This window comes from Pongo abelii, chromosome 20 (assembly GCF_028885655.2).
Source record: "Pongo abelii isolate AG06213 chromosome 20, NHGRI_mPonAbe1-v2.0_pri, whole genome shotgun sequence".
NCBI lineage: Eukaryota > Metazoa > Chordata > Mammalia > Primates > Hominidae > Pongo > Pongo abelii.
The window spans coordinates 22679761-22694941 of record NC_072005.2 but is presented as its reverse complement, the minus strand read 5'-3'; the positions used below and the strand labels follow the sequence as shown (position 1 = coordinate 22694941).

Here is a 15181-nt window from a genome sequence, read left to right as displayed (position 1 = left end):
TTTTTGTGAGATAGAGTCTCGTTCTGTCTCCCAGGCTGGAGTGCAGTGGCGTGATCTCTGCTCACTGCAACCTTTACCTCCTGGGTTCAAGCCATTCTCCTGCCTCAGCCTCCCAAGTGGGTGGGACTACAGACGTCCACTACCATGCCCAGCTAATTATTATATTTTTAGTAGAGGCAGGGTTTCACCATATTGGCCAGGCTGGTCTAGAACTCCTGGCCTCAAATGATCTACCCATCTTGGCCTCCGAAAGTGGTGGGATGACAGGTGTGAGCCACCACGTCCAGCTTTTGTCCAGTTTTTGATAGAATTGTTTGTTTTTTTCTTATAAATTTTTTAAAGTTTCTTGTAAATTCTGGATATTAGACCTTTGTGAGATGGGTAGATTGCAAAAATTTTCTCCTATTCTGTAGATTGCCGGTTCACTCTGATGGTAGTTTCTTTTTCTGTGTAGAATCTCTTTAGTTTAATTACATCTTATTCTTCAATTTTGGCTTTTGTTGCAGTTGCTTTTGGCGTTTTCGTCATGAAGTCTTTGCCCATGCCTATGTCCTGAATGGTATTGCCTAGGTTTTCTTCCAGGGTTTTTATGGTTTTGGGTTTTACATTTAAGTCTTTAATCCATCTTGAGTAAATTTTTGTATAAGATGTAAGGAAGAGGTCCAGTTTCAGTTTTCTGCATATGGCTAGCCAGTTTTCTCAGGACCATTTATTGAACAGAAAATCCTTTCCCCGTTGCTTGTTTTTGTCACGTTTGTTGAATATCAGATGGTTGTAGATGTGTGGTGTTATTTCTGAGGTCTCTTTTCTGTTCCATTGGTCTGTATGTCTGTTTTTGGACCAGTACCATGTTGTTTTGGTTACTGTAGTCTTGTAGTATAGCTTGAAGTCAGGTAGTGTGATGCCTCTTTGTTCTTTTTGCTTAGGATTGTCTTGGCTATATGGGCTCTTTTTTGGTTCCATATGAAATTTAAAGTCATTGTTTTTTCTAATTCTGTGAAGAATGTCAATGGTACTTTGATGGGAATAACATTGAGTCCATAAATTACTTTGGGCAGTATGGCCATTTTCATGATGTTGATTCCTTCTATCCATAAGGATGGGATGTTTTTCCATTTGGTTGTGTGCTCTCTTACTTCCTTGAGCAGTGGTTTGTAGTTTTCCTTGAACAGGTCCTTCATATTCCTTGTTAGCTGTATTTTTATATATTTTACTTTTTGTAGCAATTGTGATGTTTATGATTTGGCTCTGTGATGGTCTATTGTTGGCTTATAGGAATGCTTGTGATTTTTGCACATTGATTTTGTATCCTGAGACTTTGCTGAAGTTACTTATCAGCTTAAGGAGTTTTTGGGCTGAGATGACAGAATTTTCTAAATATAGAATAATGTCATCTGCAAACAGTGACAATTTGACTTCCTCTTTTTTTATTTGAATACTCTTAATTTCTTTCCCTTGCCTGATTGCCCTGGCCATAACTTTCAATACTGTGTTCAATAGGAATGGTGAGAAAGGGCATCCTTGTCTTGTACTGGTTTTCAGAGAATGCTTCCAGCATTTTCCCATTCAATATGACATTGACTGTGGGTTAGTCATAAACGCACTTATTATTTTGAGATATGTTCCATCAACACCTGGTTTATTGAGAGTTCTTAACATGAAAGAAAGTTGAATTTTATCAAAGGCCTTTTCTGCATCTATTGAGATAATATGTGGTTTTTGTCTTTAGTTCTGTTTATGTTATGAATTACGTTTATTGATTTGCATATGTTGAACCAGCCCTGCATCCCAGGGATGAAGCCGACTTGATCGTGTTGGATCAGTTTTTTTTTTTTGTTTTGTTTTGAGACAGAGTTTCACATTTGTTGCCCAGTGCAGTGGCATGATCTCGGCTCACTGCAACCTCCGCCTCCTGGGTTTAGGTGATTCTCCTGCCTCAGCCTCTCTAGTAGCTGGGATTATAGGCATGCGCCACCACGCCTGGCTAATTTTTTGTATTTTTAGTAGAGACGGGGTTTCTCCATGTTGATCAGGCTGGTCTCGAACTCCTGTTCTCACGTGGTCTGCCCGCCTCGGCCTCCCAAAGTGGTGGATTACAGGCGTGAGCTACCGCGCCCGACCTGGTGTATGTTTTTTGATGTGCTGCTGGATTTGGTTTGCCAGTTTTGTTTTGTTTCTGTTTTTGTTTTTATTTTTATTTTTTTGAGACAGAGTCTCACTCTGTCATCCAGGTTGGAGTATAGTGGCACTATCTCGGCTCATTGCAACGTCCGCCTCCTGGGTTCAAGCAATTCTTCTGCCTCAGCCTCCTGAGTAGCTGGGACTACAGGCGTGAGCCACCACACCCGGCTAAATTTTGGATTTTTAGTAGAGAGAGCGTTTCACCATGTTGGCCAGGTTAGTCTTGAACTCCTGACCTTGTGATCCATCCGCCTTGGCCTCCCAAAGTGCTGGGATTACAGGCATGAGCCACCGTGCCCAGCCGAGAAATGAAAAACCCTCCAAAAGAAAAATCAATGAATCCAGGAGCTGTTTTTTGAAAAAATTAACAAAATAGGACTGGGCACGGTGGCTCACGCCTGTAATCCCAGCACTTTGGGAAGCCAAGGCAGGGGGATCACCTGAGGTCAAGAGTTCGAAACCAACCTGGCCAAGAAGATGAAACCCTATCTCTACTAAACATACAAAAATTAGCTGGTCATGGTGGCATGCGCCTGTAATCCCAGCTACTCCAGAGGCTGAGACAGCAGAATCGCTTGAACCCGGGAGGCAGAGGTTGCAGTGAGCCAAGATCGCGCCACTGCACTCCAGCCTGGGCGACAGAGTGAGACTCTATCTAACTGGTTATTCTAGTTAGCAGCTCCTCTCTCTAACTTTTTATCAAGGTTCTTAGCTTCTTTGCATTCAGTTAGAACATGCTTCTTTAGCTCAGTGGAGTTTGTTATTACCCATCTTCTGAAGGCTACTTCTGTCAGTTTGTCTATCTTATTCTCCATCGAGTTCTGCACCCTTGCTAGAGAGGCATTGCAATCATTTGGAGAAGAGGCACTCTTGCCTTTTGGGTTTTCAGTATCGTTTTCTTTTTTCTTTTTTTTTTGAGACGGAGTCTTGCTCTGTCCCCCAGGCTGGAGTGCAGTGGCGCGATCTCGGCTCACTGCAAGCTCCGCCTCCCAGGTTCATGTCATTCTCCTGCCTCAGCCTCCCGAGTGAGTAAGTGGGACTACAGGTGCCCACTACCATGCCCGGCTAATTTTTTTGTATTTTTAGTAGAGACGGGGTTTCACCGTGTTAGCCAGGATGGTCTCAATTTCTTGACCTCATGATCTGCCCACCTCGGCCTCCCAAAGTGCTGGGATTACAGGCATGAGCCACCGCTCCCGGCTTCAGCATTTTTTTCATTGATTCTTTCTCATCTTCATGAGTTTGTCTAGTTTTGATCTTTGAGGCTTCTGACTCTTGGATGAGGTTAGTGTGGGGATTTCTTTGTTGCTTTTGTTCATTTCTGTTTTTTTTCAGTGGTCAGGTCCCTCTTCTGTATGGTTGCTGTGATTTGCTGGGGGTTCACTTCAGGCCCTATTTGTGTGGTTCACTCCTGCACCTGGAGATAATACTCAAGGAGGCTGGAGAACAGCAGAGACGGATGCCTTCTCCTTCCTCTGGGGTGTCTGACCTCAAGGAACACCAATCTGGTGCCAGTAGGAACACTCCTGTATAGGGTGTCTGACAACCCCAGTTGGAGTATTTCACCCATTTGGGTGACACGAGGAACAGAACCCATTTAATGAAGCACTTTTATTGTCCCTTGGTGGAGGGGGTATGCTTCACTGGGGTTAAAACCACTCCTCTGGGCTGCTTGGATTCCTTAGAACTAGCAGGAGGAAAAGCTAAGTCTGCTGGTCCACAGAGACTGCGATCACCTCTCCCCTTAGGGACTCAGGCGCAGGGCTGGAGTTGTTGGAGTTCCTGCAGGATGGCCCCACAAAGTGAGGAGGGATGGGTCAGGGTCAGGCCTGAAGAGGTGCTGTAGCTGTAGTCTGGCACAGCCTGTGTGTTGGGCTGTGAGGGACACTTCTTGGAACCAAGCCGACCAGGAGCTGTAGAGATGGCTGCCGCCCTTCCCCTGCCCAGGGAGCCTAGTGTGTTAGGCAGCTATCAGTCCCAGTGCTGGTTGCTGCCCCTCCCCAGGGAGCTCAAATGGCTTAGACAACAGGCAGCCATTTGTCTGCTGGTCACCCCTCCCCTGGGAACTCAGCAGGCTTAAACAGATTTTAGCTGAGAGGTTGTTGAGAATCTGAACAGCTCTGGGGTTGGGACCCTAGGCCCCGGTGGCATGGGTTCACGAGTGAAATCTTTCAGTCTATGGGTTGCACAGTTCCATGGAAAAAGCATGGTTTTGTCGGCTAAGTAGCACGTTCATTCACCGCCTCCCTTGGCTGGGGGGTGGGGGCTCCCCTGCCCCGTGTGGCTCTCAGGTGGGTTGCTGCACCACACTGCTCTTTCTTCCTCTCCGTGGGTCATGCCAGCTGCCTAGTCAGTTCTGATGAGAGAACCTGGATACCTCAGGTGCCACTGCAGGATTCACAGGCCATTATGGTTCTTTTCGGTGGGAACCTCTGATCGCTGCTGCTTCTAGTTGGCCATCTTTGCCCTGCCCCTAAAAAATGTTTGTTTTTTTTTTAAGCTAAGCATGTCTCAGATGAAGAGCTGTGTCCACTCTGCGTCCTGGAATGCTATGTGTTCAGTACTTGCAAAGCTTTACTTTTCTACTTGTGCTTTTTCTTCCTAATGAGTTTGTTTTAACTACTTTTTAGTTCTTATAATAGTCAAGGGTGTCTGAAAAATATTTCTTTCCTATATACCAGAGTCTTCTTTACATTCTCAACATCATGGCTTCTTACATGTCATAAAGAATTCTCACCATGAATTTATGAACTGCAATATTGAGAATGTTTCTTTCCTGGCTGTGGAACATGGAAAGGGTGGATACTTAATATTCCTATTGGAGAAAAGCTGGAGTCCTTAGTAAAGATGGAGAGCATGTAATGTTGAGGTTCCATCTCTGTTCTCCATTAACTCTATGCAGAACTTGGTTAATGAACTCTGTGACAGATTTTGTTTTTTCTATAGAGTTCATTATTTTTCTCTTCATTATTGAGTATCTTTATTCAGCAGATATGCATAAACAATCACATTTAATCTGGCAGCTGACCTTTGTTAGGTTTTCTTTGCATTTATCTGTCTTTGGAAAATGAAAGCTCTCATCTTTGTTTACAGGCCAGAAAAACTGAAAAACACACAGGCTCTTCCACTTACTGGATGTTTGACAAAATAGTTTTCTTGGACCAAAAACATTGGCATTACTGGTGAGCTTGTTAGAGATTCAGAAACTCAGATTTTATTCCAAATTTTCTTTTTCTTTTTTTTTTGAGACGGAGTCTCGCTCTGTCACCCAGGCTGTAGTGCAGTGGTACGATTTCAGCTCACTGCAAGCTCCGCCTCTGGGGTTCATGCCATTCTCCTGCCTCAGCCTACTGAGTAGCTGGGACTACAGGCTCTTGCCTCCACGCCCGGCTAATTTTTTGTATTTTTAGTAGAGACAGGGTTTCACCGTGTTAGCTAGGATAGTCTCGGTCTCCTGACCTCGTGATCCGCCCGCCTTAGCCTCCCAAAGTGCTGGGATTACAGGCGTGAGCCATCGCGCCCAGCCCAGATTTTCTGAAAAAATAATCTGCATTAACAAGATCTCCAGTTTATTGTACACATTAACATGTGAGCAGTATTTTCTAACTGAATATGTCTTTTCCATCTGAAAAATTTACACAACTTATTCTGTATGATGTAAATATAGCACTCAAAAATGTACATGTTAGTGTTAATGCCCTCAGTTTTATACTTCATCATCCAAAAAAGTATCATCTATACCTTGATGTTGTGGATCTTATGCCACTCTCTTTTCTCAGAGTTAGAGAATACATTAGAGAATACTTCTGTGCTGAAAGTTATTTATTAAATATATCAGTCACTCCTATAAGTAAGAACCAGTTCTCTTTACTCTTGTTTTACCTTGAGTCAAATTAAAAATTCTGTTCATGGCCACTTGGTAAATATGTGTGTGTGTTTGTGTATGTTTTTCAGGAAGTGTTGACATTTAGGGATGTGGCCATAGAATTCTGTCTGGAGGAGTGGCAATGCCTGGACACTGCACAGCAGAATTTATATAGGAATATGATGTTAGAGAACTACAGAAACCTGGTCTTCGTGGGTGAGGATAACTTCAATATACAATTCCCTAATATACCCTATAAATTTTATTTCTCTTTTTTGTAGAATGGTTTTTGGTAATTTATGCTTTCAGATCTCTGTTTTTGTTTTTTTTGTTTTTTTTTAACTTCAAGATTTGTCTATGTAGAAAAGAATTTCAAGATGTTTCATTTTGATCTGAACTTTCCACACTCCTGAGCTGATCTGTGTCCTTCACTCTAGATTAGTGTTAATTTTAGAAATTTAGTGGCATAACATACTGTTGTCCACATCTTAAAATCTAATTGCCACTACCAATTTTTGATTTAGTAGTATCAGGTAGTGAAATTAAGAACTTAGAAAATTAAAATATTTGCTAAATATTTAAAATTTTTTGTTGTGTATTAGTATTTTGGAATTAATTTACTAGAATATTCTATTCATCCTTTTTACTGAACACACTACTAAGTTGGTAATTGGAGAATATGAGCAAGATTCATGTTATTTGTAATAAAACAGGTATTGCTGCCTCTAAGCCAGACCTGATCACCTGTCTGGAGCAAGGAAAAGAACCTTGGAATGTGAAGAGACATGAGATGGTAGCTGAACCCCCAGGTAGGTGAGAGTGAAAGTGAATACAACAGACGACACAGATGAGAGCTCCAAAGTAGAAAAAAAAAAGCCAGTCCTTAAAATGATTTGAAATCTGTGTTCCAAAGGAAATAGTTTCTGGGAAGCCTGAATTTTTTAAATTTTGCTTTCACATAGAAGCATCTTCTGTCTTATCTTTTTAAAATCTCTAAAGATTTTACTTTCCCTTTGGTGATCTTCAAGTTTACAGTGACAGCCAATACAGTCCTCTTCATGGCACGTAAGAGACTGTGAAATCTGACTGCTTTTTCATTGTTTTTGAAAACACATAGATAATCTGCATAATTTTGAGAAACTCTATGTTAAACTGTTTTTCAAGTTCTGTTTTTACATCATGTCCTAAATGTGTGAGAGCAGTGGTTTCTGTTCCATTGGTTTTTTATTGCTAATTTTTCTGCACATTGCATTCTATCTTATTATAGTCTTGAAGTATAGTTTGAAATTATAAAGTATGAAGTTCTTCTGCTTTGTCCTTTTTTTTCCAAGATTGCTTTGGCTATTCAAAGTTTATTGTAAGTCTATGTGAGAATTGTATTTTCTTTTTCTCTTTCTTTTTTTTTTTTGAGACAGCGTCTGTCTCTGTCACCCAGGCTGGAGTGCAGTGGCATCATCTCGGCTAACTGCAACCTCTGCCTCCTGGGTTCAAGCGATTCTTCTGCCTCAGCCTCCTGAGTAGCTGGGAATACAGGCACGAGCCACCATGCCTGGCTAATTTTTGTATTTTTAGTAGAGACGGGGTGTCACCATATTGGCCAGGCTGGTCTGGAACTCCTAGACCTCGTGATCCACCTGCCTCGGCCTCCCAAAGTGCTAGGATTACAGGCGTGAGCCACCGTGCCTGACTGAGAATTATGTTTTCTATTACTGTAAAAAAAAATACTGGAATTTTGATAGGGAATTTATTGAATCTAGAGATCACTGTAGATAACACGGCACTTCAATAATATTCTTTCAGCCGGGCATGGTGGCTTACGCCTGTAATCCCTGCACTTTGGGAGGCCGAGGCAGGCGGATCACCTGAGGTCAGGAGTTTGAGACCAGCCTGGCCAACGTGATGAAACCCTGTCTCTACTAAAAATACAAAAAATTAGTCAGGTGTGGTGACAGGCGCCTGTAATCCCAGCTACTTGGGAGGCTGAGGCGGAAGAATCGCTTGAACCTGGTTAGGCAGAGGTTGCAGTGAGCTGAGAGTGTACCACTACACTCCAGCGTGGGCAACAAGAGTGAAACTCCATCTCAAAAAAAAAAAAAAATTCTGTCAATCAGTAGACATGAAATGTTTTTAAATTTATTTTTGTCTTCTCAAATTTTTTTTTATTGATGTATCTTTTATTTGAAAGATATTTAAGCTCCTTGGTTAAATTTGTTCTCAGAAATTTATTATTTTAGTGCTATTGTAAATAAGATTGCTTTCTCTTTCTCTTTTGTCAGATAGTTTGTTTAAAGTATATGGAACCATAACTTACACTTGTATGTTAATTTTCTATTTTGCTAACTTATTGAGTGTTATTATTACTGTAATTAGGTTTTAATGTACTGTTTATGGTTTTCTATATACAAGATCAAATGATCTACAAAAAGCAACTTTTTACTTATTTGTCTTCAATTTCAGTGACTTAAATTTTTTTTTTTTTTTTTTTTTTTTTACTTATTCCACATACTTCCAGTGCTGTGTTAAAATAGAAGCATTGATAATGGGCATAATAAACTTTTGCATTGGTGTCTGTGAGTTTGAAGGAGCAAACACCTCTTAAAGTTTTTCTTGTTTTTTTTTTTTTTTGAGACAGGGTCTCACTCTGTTGCTGAGACTGGAGTGCAGTGGCGTGATCTCGGCTCACTGCAACCTCCACCTCCCAGGTTCAAGTGATTCTCCTGCCTCTGCCTCCTGAGTAGCTGGGACTACAGGTGTGTGCCACCATGCCTGGCTAATTTTTATATTTTTAGTAGAGATGGGGTTTCACCATGTTGGCCAGGCTGGTCTTGAACTCCTGACCTGGTGATCCACCCGCCTTGGCCTCCCAAAGTTCTGGTTTTACAGACGTGAGCCACCGCGTCTGGCCCTCTTCAAGTTTTAATAAATTGGTTTCAGAAAGTGAAGATCTTTTGTTGAGCCCCCAGGGTGATGGGATGTCCTATGGGTTTGTAGTGGAGAGGGGTAGTAGCTTGTTTACAAAGGCTGCTGGGTCTGCATTAGGGTCCACCTTTAGTTGGCTTGTTACAAGGGGCTTAGGTAGTTGTAATTCCCATTTTATTTTTGGACAGAGTGAATATCCTTCAGGACTTTGCTCTGTAGGGCAGACGCTAGGGCAGATTTCTGCACTTGGGTCTGCATATGGTAGGCTTTATATTAGGATGTAGATGAGTTTGGCTTTCACTGAGTACCAGAGAGGATTTCCCAAGGTCACTGTGTGGGTTTCTACATAGGCAGAACTTGCCATGAACTTTGGCTCAGGGTGATAAAACTGAGTCATGGAACTGCTTCAGGGACCACAGTAATGGCCAAGGTCTGCAGGCCTGCTGCATGGCTATAAAGGGGTGTCTCTCTCCAGGCCTCTGAAAGGGCAAGACCTCTCCCAGACTGTGGCTGGGAGGAGTTTGGGATGATTGCAGGGTAAGTTCAGAATTCTCAGTGGGACCAAGTTTGGTGGGCCATTTTCTGGTCTGTAGCCAAGAACAGGGGTCCTGTAGTTTGCCACCTGAATGAAAGCCTGCCTTCTGAAAAGAATATTCCTCAATCTTGGGCATTAGCAGAGTTTCACAACTCCCTCCATAGATCTCAAAGCTCTTTAAGGGCACTTATTTTGGAGATGGGTTCTTGCTACATAACCCAGGTTGATCTTGAAGTTCTGTCCTAAAGCATTTCTCATTACAGGTTTGAGTCATGATTCCTGTTTCTCTCATAAAGGCATTTTTGTCAGGCTGATGAATTTTCTTGCTGTCAGAAAATAAGCAAATAAGGCACCATTTATTTTTCCATCTTAGTGATGTCACTCTTCCTGTACATTTTTACTTTCTATTTTCTATTTCAATTTTGTCAGTAGTTTTAGATTTAGACATTTAGGACAATATACTAAAATTTACATGTCATGTCTGAAGTGAATTAGATAATTAGTAGACAGAAAAAAAGGAAATATAGACAGGCAAAAAAAGATTACAGGATTTTCACTCACTTTTGTCAGCCAGTACCTAAAATATGACATAATTTGTTCCCAAATATTTGTTTTATGTATCAGAGGCCCTGACCATATTCTGCAAAATAGATATATTTTTTCTTTATTTAGCAATGTAAGGCTATTTTTGCTTCTAAATTTGGATTACAGCAGTTCTATTTTGTGTAAGAATAGCATATATTTAAAACTTAGAAATGATCTTATTTATTAAAATGCTTATTTATCAGTTTGTCATTAGAATCTTCTGTTTATGATTACACTGCATTTTATCTGAAACTTTTACTGCATTACAGTGCATGCCAATGATTCAAAATAGCCACCTTCAATGAGTACACAGTTACAGTAAAATATTCCAGTTATCTACATAAATTCTTTGTTAATGCTACATCAAGTTACATACCAGATTTTATGAGTAAACATTTATTATTATTTTGTAGTTTCATATTAATGTGTTTTTTCAGGGTAGGTTTCTTCACATAAGTTTATTGTGTTTTTTGGTTTTACAATTTTAGACAATTTGCAATTGTGTTTTTACATGTAAGTCGGTGTGGGGTTTAAGAGATATATCAGCCTTATCTCTATTACAATCTGATTATATGTGTGTGTGTTTTTATCTATAAATATGGCCCCAGTTTTTGTTATGGCTAATCTTGTATATATTTTTTCTTAGCTGATTTTTAATGGTGGCCTTATCTTGTCTAAATGAGTAGTCATGGAAATAGTCTTATTTTCACCTTGTGTTTAATAATAAACATATTTCCTATGTGTGAGGGAAACACTTTTGTGACTTGAAGGTAATTTTTGGAAAGATTTATAATTCTGGATCTTCTTCAGTTATTCTTCTAAAAAACAATTGTACAAACATATAACCTAAAATTTACCGTCTTAAATCTATTTAAATGTACATTTCATGGCCAGTCATGGTGGTGGTTCACATCTGTAATCCCTGGATTTTGGGAGGCCAAGGCAGGAAGACTGAGCCCAAAAGCTTGAGAACATCCTGGAAGACATATGGGAACCTCATCTCTGTAAAGCATTTTAAAACATAGCCAGACATGGTGAAGTGGTCTTGTCTACTTGGGAGATTGAGGAGGGAGGATTACTTGAACCTGGAAGTTTGAGGCTGCAGTGAGCCATAATTGTGCCATGCACCCCAGCTTGGGTGACAGAGTAAGACCCTGACTCAAAAACACTGTACATTTCAGGCATGTTAAGTATATTTACATTATTTTATAAAAGATTTCTAGAAATTTTACAATACACATTAAACAACTACCAATTTTTCCCATTTCCTGGCACTTTTCAAATACCATTTTGTTTTCTGTTTCTAAGAGTATAACTGCTTTATATATCTCATAAAATCTGTTTGTGGCTGGCTCATTTTATTTTGCATAAAGTCATCAAGATTTACCTTTATAGTTAGAATATTTCCTGCTTTTTTTCAAACTGAGTAATATTTTGGCATTTTTGTATTTCAAATTATATCTGCTGAATGATTTGGTGACTGAAATTTGCCTTGCTTTTACCTACTGGCTTTTAGTAACAATGCTAAAATAAATGTGGGTATGCAAATGACTCTTCATGTGACCATATATGTGAGAGTTTATATATGTGCTGCATTCTATTTTATTAGTCTACTTTTTCACCTTTATACTCATACCAAATTGTTTTAATTCTGTAGCTTTGTAATGTGTTTTGAAATCAGAAACTGTAATGCCTCCAACATTGTTTTGTTTTGTTTTTAATATTTTTGAGTACTTTATTGCCTGTAGAGATTCTGTATACTCGAGGGATTTCTGTTTCTGTTTCTTCAAAAATGCAATGAGAAATTTGAAAAACATTGCATTAAATCTGTAGATTGCATTGAGCAGGATGGACATCTTTACAGTATTACCTTTCTTAAGCATGCCTTTCACAAGAGCATGCTTAAGAGTGTGTTGTTTAATTTCTGTATATTTGTTAATTTTTCAGGTTTTTTTTCTCTTGTATACTCATTTCATTTTGGTGATAGAAAGTAATTTATAAAATTTCAGTTTTAAAAAATTTGGTAAGACTTAATTTTCTTTTTTTTGTAGTAAGAGGAGGTCTATCAAGGAAAATGTTGTATTAGCTATTGAGAACCATGTGTGTCCTGGTGTTGAGAAGTATTTTCTATACCTCTGTTAGAAATAATTGTCTTACACTGCCTGGAAGTCTTCTATTCCCTTACTAATATTCTCATTTAATTTTTATTACGGAAAGTGCAGTGTCAAAATATCCTGCTATAATTATGTTGCTCTCTATGTGTCTCTGTTATTCTGTCAATGTTTGCTTTATATGTTTGGATCCCTAATGTGAGATACACACACACACACACACACATACACAGAGACGCATATACAGATTTGTCGTAGGTTTCCAGTGAGTAAATCTGAAGTGTGTTTTTTTTAATTTTTATTTTTTTTGAGACAGAGTCTCACTCTGTGTCCCAGGCTGGAGTGCAGTGAGTGGTGTGATCTCGGCTCACTGCAACCTCTGCCTCCTAGGTTCAAGTGATTCTCCTGCCTCAGCCTCCTGAGTACCTAGGATTACAGGTGCCCGCCACCATGCCCGGCTAATTTTTGTATTTTTAGTAGAGTCAGGGTTTCACCATGTTGGCCAGGCCAGTCTCGAACTCCTGACCTCAAGTGATCCACCCGCCTCAGCCTCCCAAAGTGCTGGGATTACAGGCGTGAGCCACCATGCCCAGCCTAAATCTGTAAGTTTTAATGTCCTTTTTTGTCTCCTTGGAGTTTTAACTTCAAGTACATTTTGTAAAATATGACAGTTTTTGACTTAAGATATAGCTTGCATAATACTATCTTGATTTCTTCTGCTCTCATTTGATTAATATTTGCATGAAATGTATTCTTCCATCTTGCCCCTTTTAGTGTTTTTTGTCATTAGATCTCTACTGACTCTTGTAGAAAAAAAAAGTTGGATCTTGGTTTTTAAAATTTTTAATCTGTTGAAAGTATGTCTCTTGATTTGAAAGTTAATTTTATATATACATTTAAATAATTGATGACTGACTGTTACGTTTTTAATTATTTTATTTGATTCTTGCATCTTTGTTTCTCATTTTCTCTCTTTGTGTCTTTTTAATTTTTGTATTGATATGCTTTTACTTGTTTCTAATTCGCTTTTGTATATTTGTACAGATTTTTTTTTGTGTGGCACCTTGGGGGTTCCATAAAACTTCTATAAGAAACAATAGTATATTTTTAATTTGGTATAAAATAAACCTCAGTTGAATAAAAAATTCTTCCTCATTACATCTGCCCTGAAATTTGTCTTTGATGTTGCTAATTATGTTTTTACATTGTATATTCATTAACATATGTTTATAATTTCTGTGCTTTTATTTTTCAAAATTTAGAGAATAATTTAAAATGTTTTCTGCACCTTATGATAATGCCACAAGGTTCTGTTTTTATGTATGCATATCTTTCCTGGAAAATAATGTATTTTTATATGATTATGTGTTTTTTTTTTTAATCCTTTTACTTTCAGTTTAAGGAACTGCTTTCATCATCTTTTATATGTAGGGCATATGCAGTGCTAATATACTTTTTCAGAATTTGGTTGTTTTGGAAGGTTTTTTTTTTATGTGGCAGGACAGATTTGTTGATGGTATTATTCTTACTTGATAGCTTTTTTTTCTTTTTTTTGTTTCCCCCAGGACTTTGTGTCACACGGTATCTTTCTGATCTGCAAAATTTTTGTTGATACTTCACTGGTTATATCATAAGACTATGTTTGTAAATGACACATTACTTTTATCTTGCAGCTCCTAAGACTTTCTTCTTGTCTGTGAATTTTGAAAATGTGCTTAATATGTATTTGTTATAAATATCTGTGTGTGTATCCTAATTTGTTTGTTGAACGTCATTTTTACATCATTTTTCTTTTAGGATTATCCAGTTGTTTATTTTCCTATTTTTTTACCACCAAATTGTTTTTTTTTTTTAATATTTTGATATTCTTGTTTTATTCTCATTTTTGTGATTTTCTATAGTGGACTGTGTTCCTGTTTCACTTATTGGATATTATTCAACTTATTAGTGTTTAAAATGTGTACATCTTTTTTATGGTTTATTTCTGAAGTTTATATGGTATTTTTAATGAAATTATATTGCCCTGTTTTGTATACATTGTAATCTTGGAATGAGATTTGGACATTAAAAATAGCTACCTGTCACAGTCTTTAAAATGTTTTTTTGTTTTCTGAAATAGTCTGAAAACAATTATCTTGGCTAGAGATTCTGGGAGTCTCTCCAACATGTTCTTAGGATGAGCCTTGTCTAAAATTTTGTGTTTAGTTTTTAGTCAGAGGAGTTTATTCGTGTTTGTTTTCTTTTTTTTTTTTTTTTGAAACAGAGTTTTGCTCCTGTCACCCAGGCTGCAGTGCAATGGCATGGTCTTAGCTCACTGCAGCCTCCACTTCTCCGGTTCAAGTGATTATCTGGTCTCAGCTTCCCACTTAGCTGGGATTACAGGCATGTGACCCCATGCTCAGCTACTTTTGTATTTTTAGTAGAGACAGGGTTTCACTATGTTGCTCAGGCTTGGTCTATGTTGCTCAGGCTTGGTCTCAAACTCCTGACCTCAGGTGGTCCTCCCACCTTGGCCTCCCAAAGTGCTAGGATTACAGGTTTGAGCCACCAAACTCCTTCTTAATAACCAATAATCACTTGCTATAATTGTTTCCTGTCTGTAGTACCACAGTCTTTCTGCTGCTATAAAACTTACCTTTCTTATTTATTTATTTATTTCATTATACTTTAAGTCCTAGGGTACATGTGCCCAACGTGCAGTTATGTTACGTAGGTATACATGTGCCATGGTGGTTAATGCTATCCTTCCCCCAGCCCCCCACACCCCGACAGGCCCCGTTGTGTGATGTTCCCCGCCCTGTGTGCAGGTATTCTCATTGCTCAATTCCCACTTATGAGTGAGAACATGTGGTGTTTGGTTTTCTGTCCTTGTGATAGTTTGCTCAGAATGATGGTTTCCAGCTTCATCCATGTCCCTGCAAAGGACATGAACTCATCCTTTTTCATGAATGCATAGTATTCTGTAGTATATACGTGCCACATTTT

General features: G+C 38.9%; 1 protein-coding gene and 1 long non-coding RNA gene across 2 annotated transcripts in view; one reads left to right on the top strand and one right to left on the bottom strand.

The window, feature by feature from the left end:
• LOC129051925 (uncharacterized) overlaps positions 1 to 15181 on the bottom strand; it is a 62774-nt gene that overhangs the window by 3379 nt on the left and 44214 nt on the right. The window lies entirely within an intron of this gene.
• Positions 1 to 15181, top strand: part of LOC100445047 (zinc finger protein 98) — a 33703-nt gene that overhangs the window by 12980 nt on the left and 5542 nt on the right. The window contains exons 2-3 of the mRNA XM_024237295.3: positions 6136 to 6262; positions 6760 to 6855. Coding sequence (XP_024093063.2) covers positions 6136 to 6262; positions 6760 to 6855 — 223 coding nt within the window. The remainder of the gene's footprint in view (positions 1 to 6135; positions 6263 to 6759; positions 6856 to 15181) is intronic.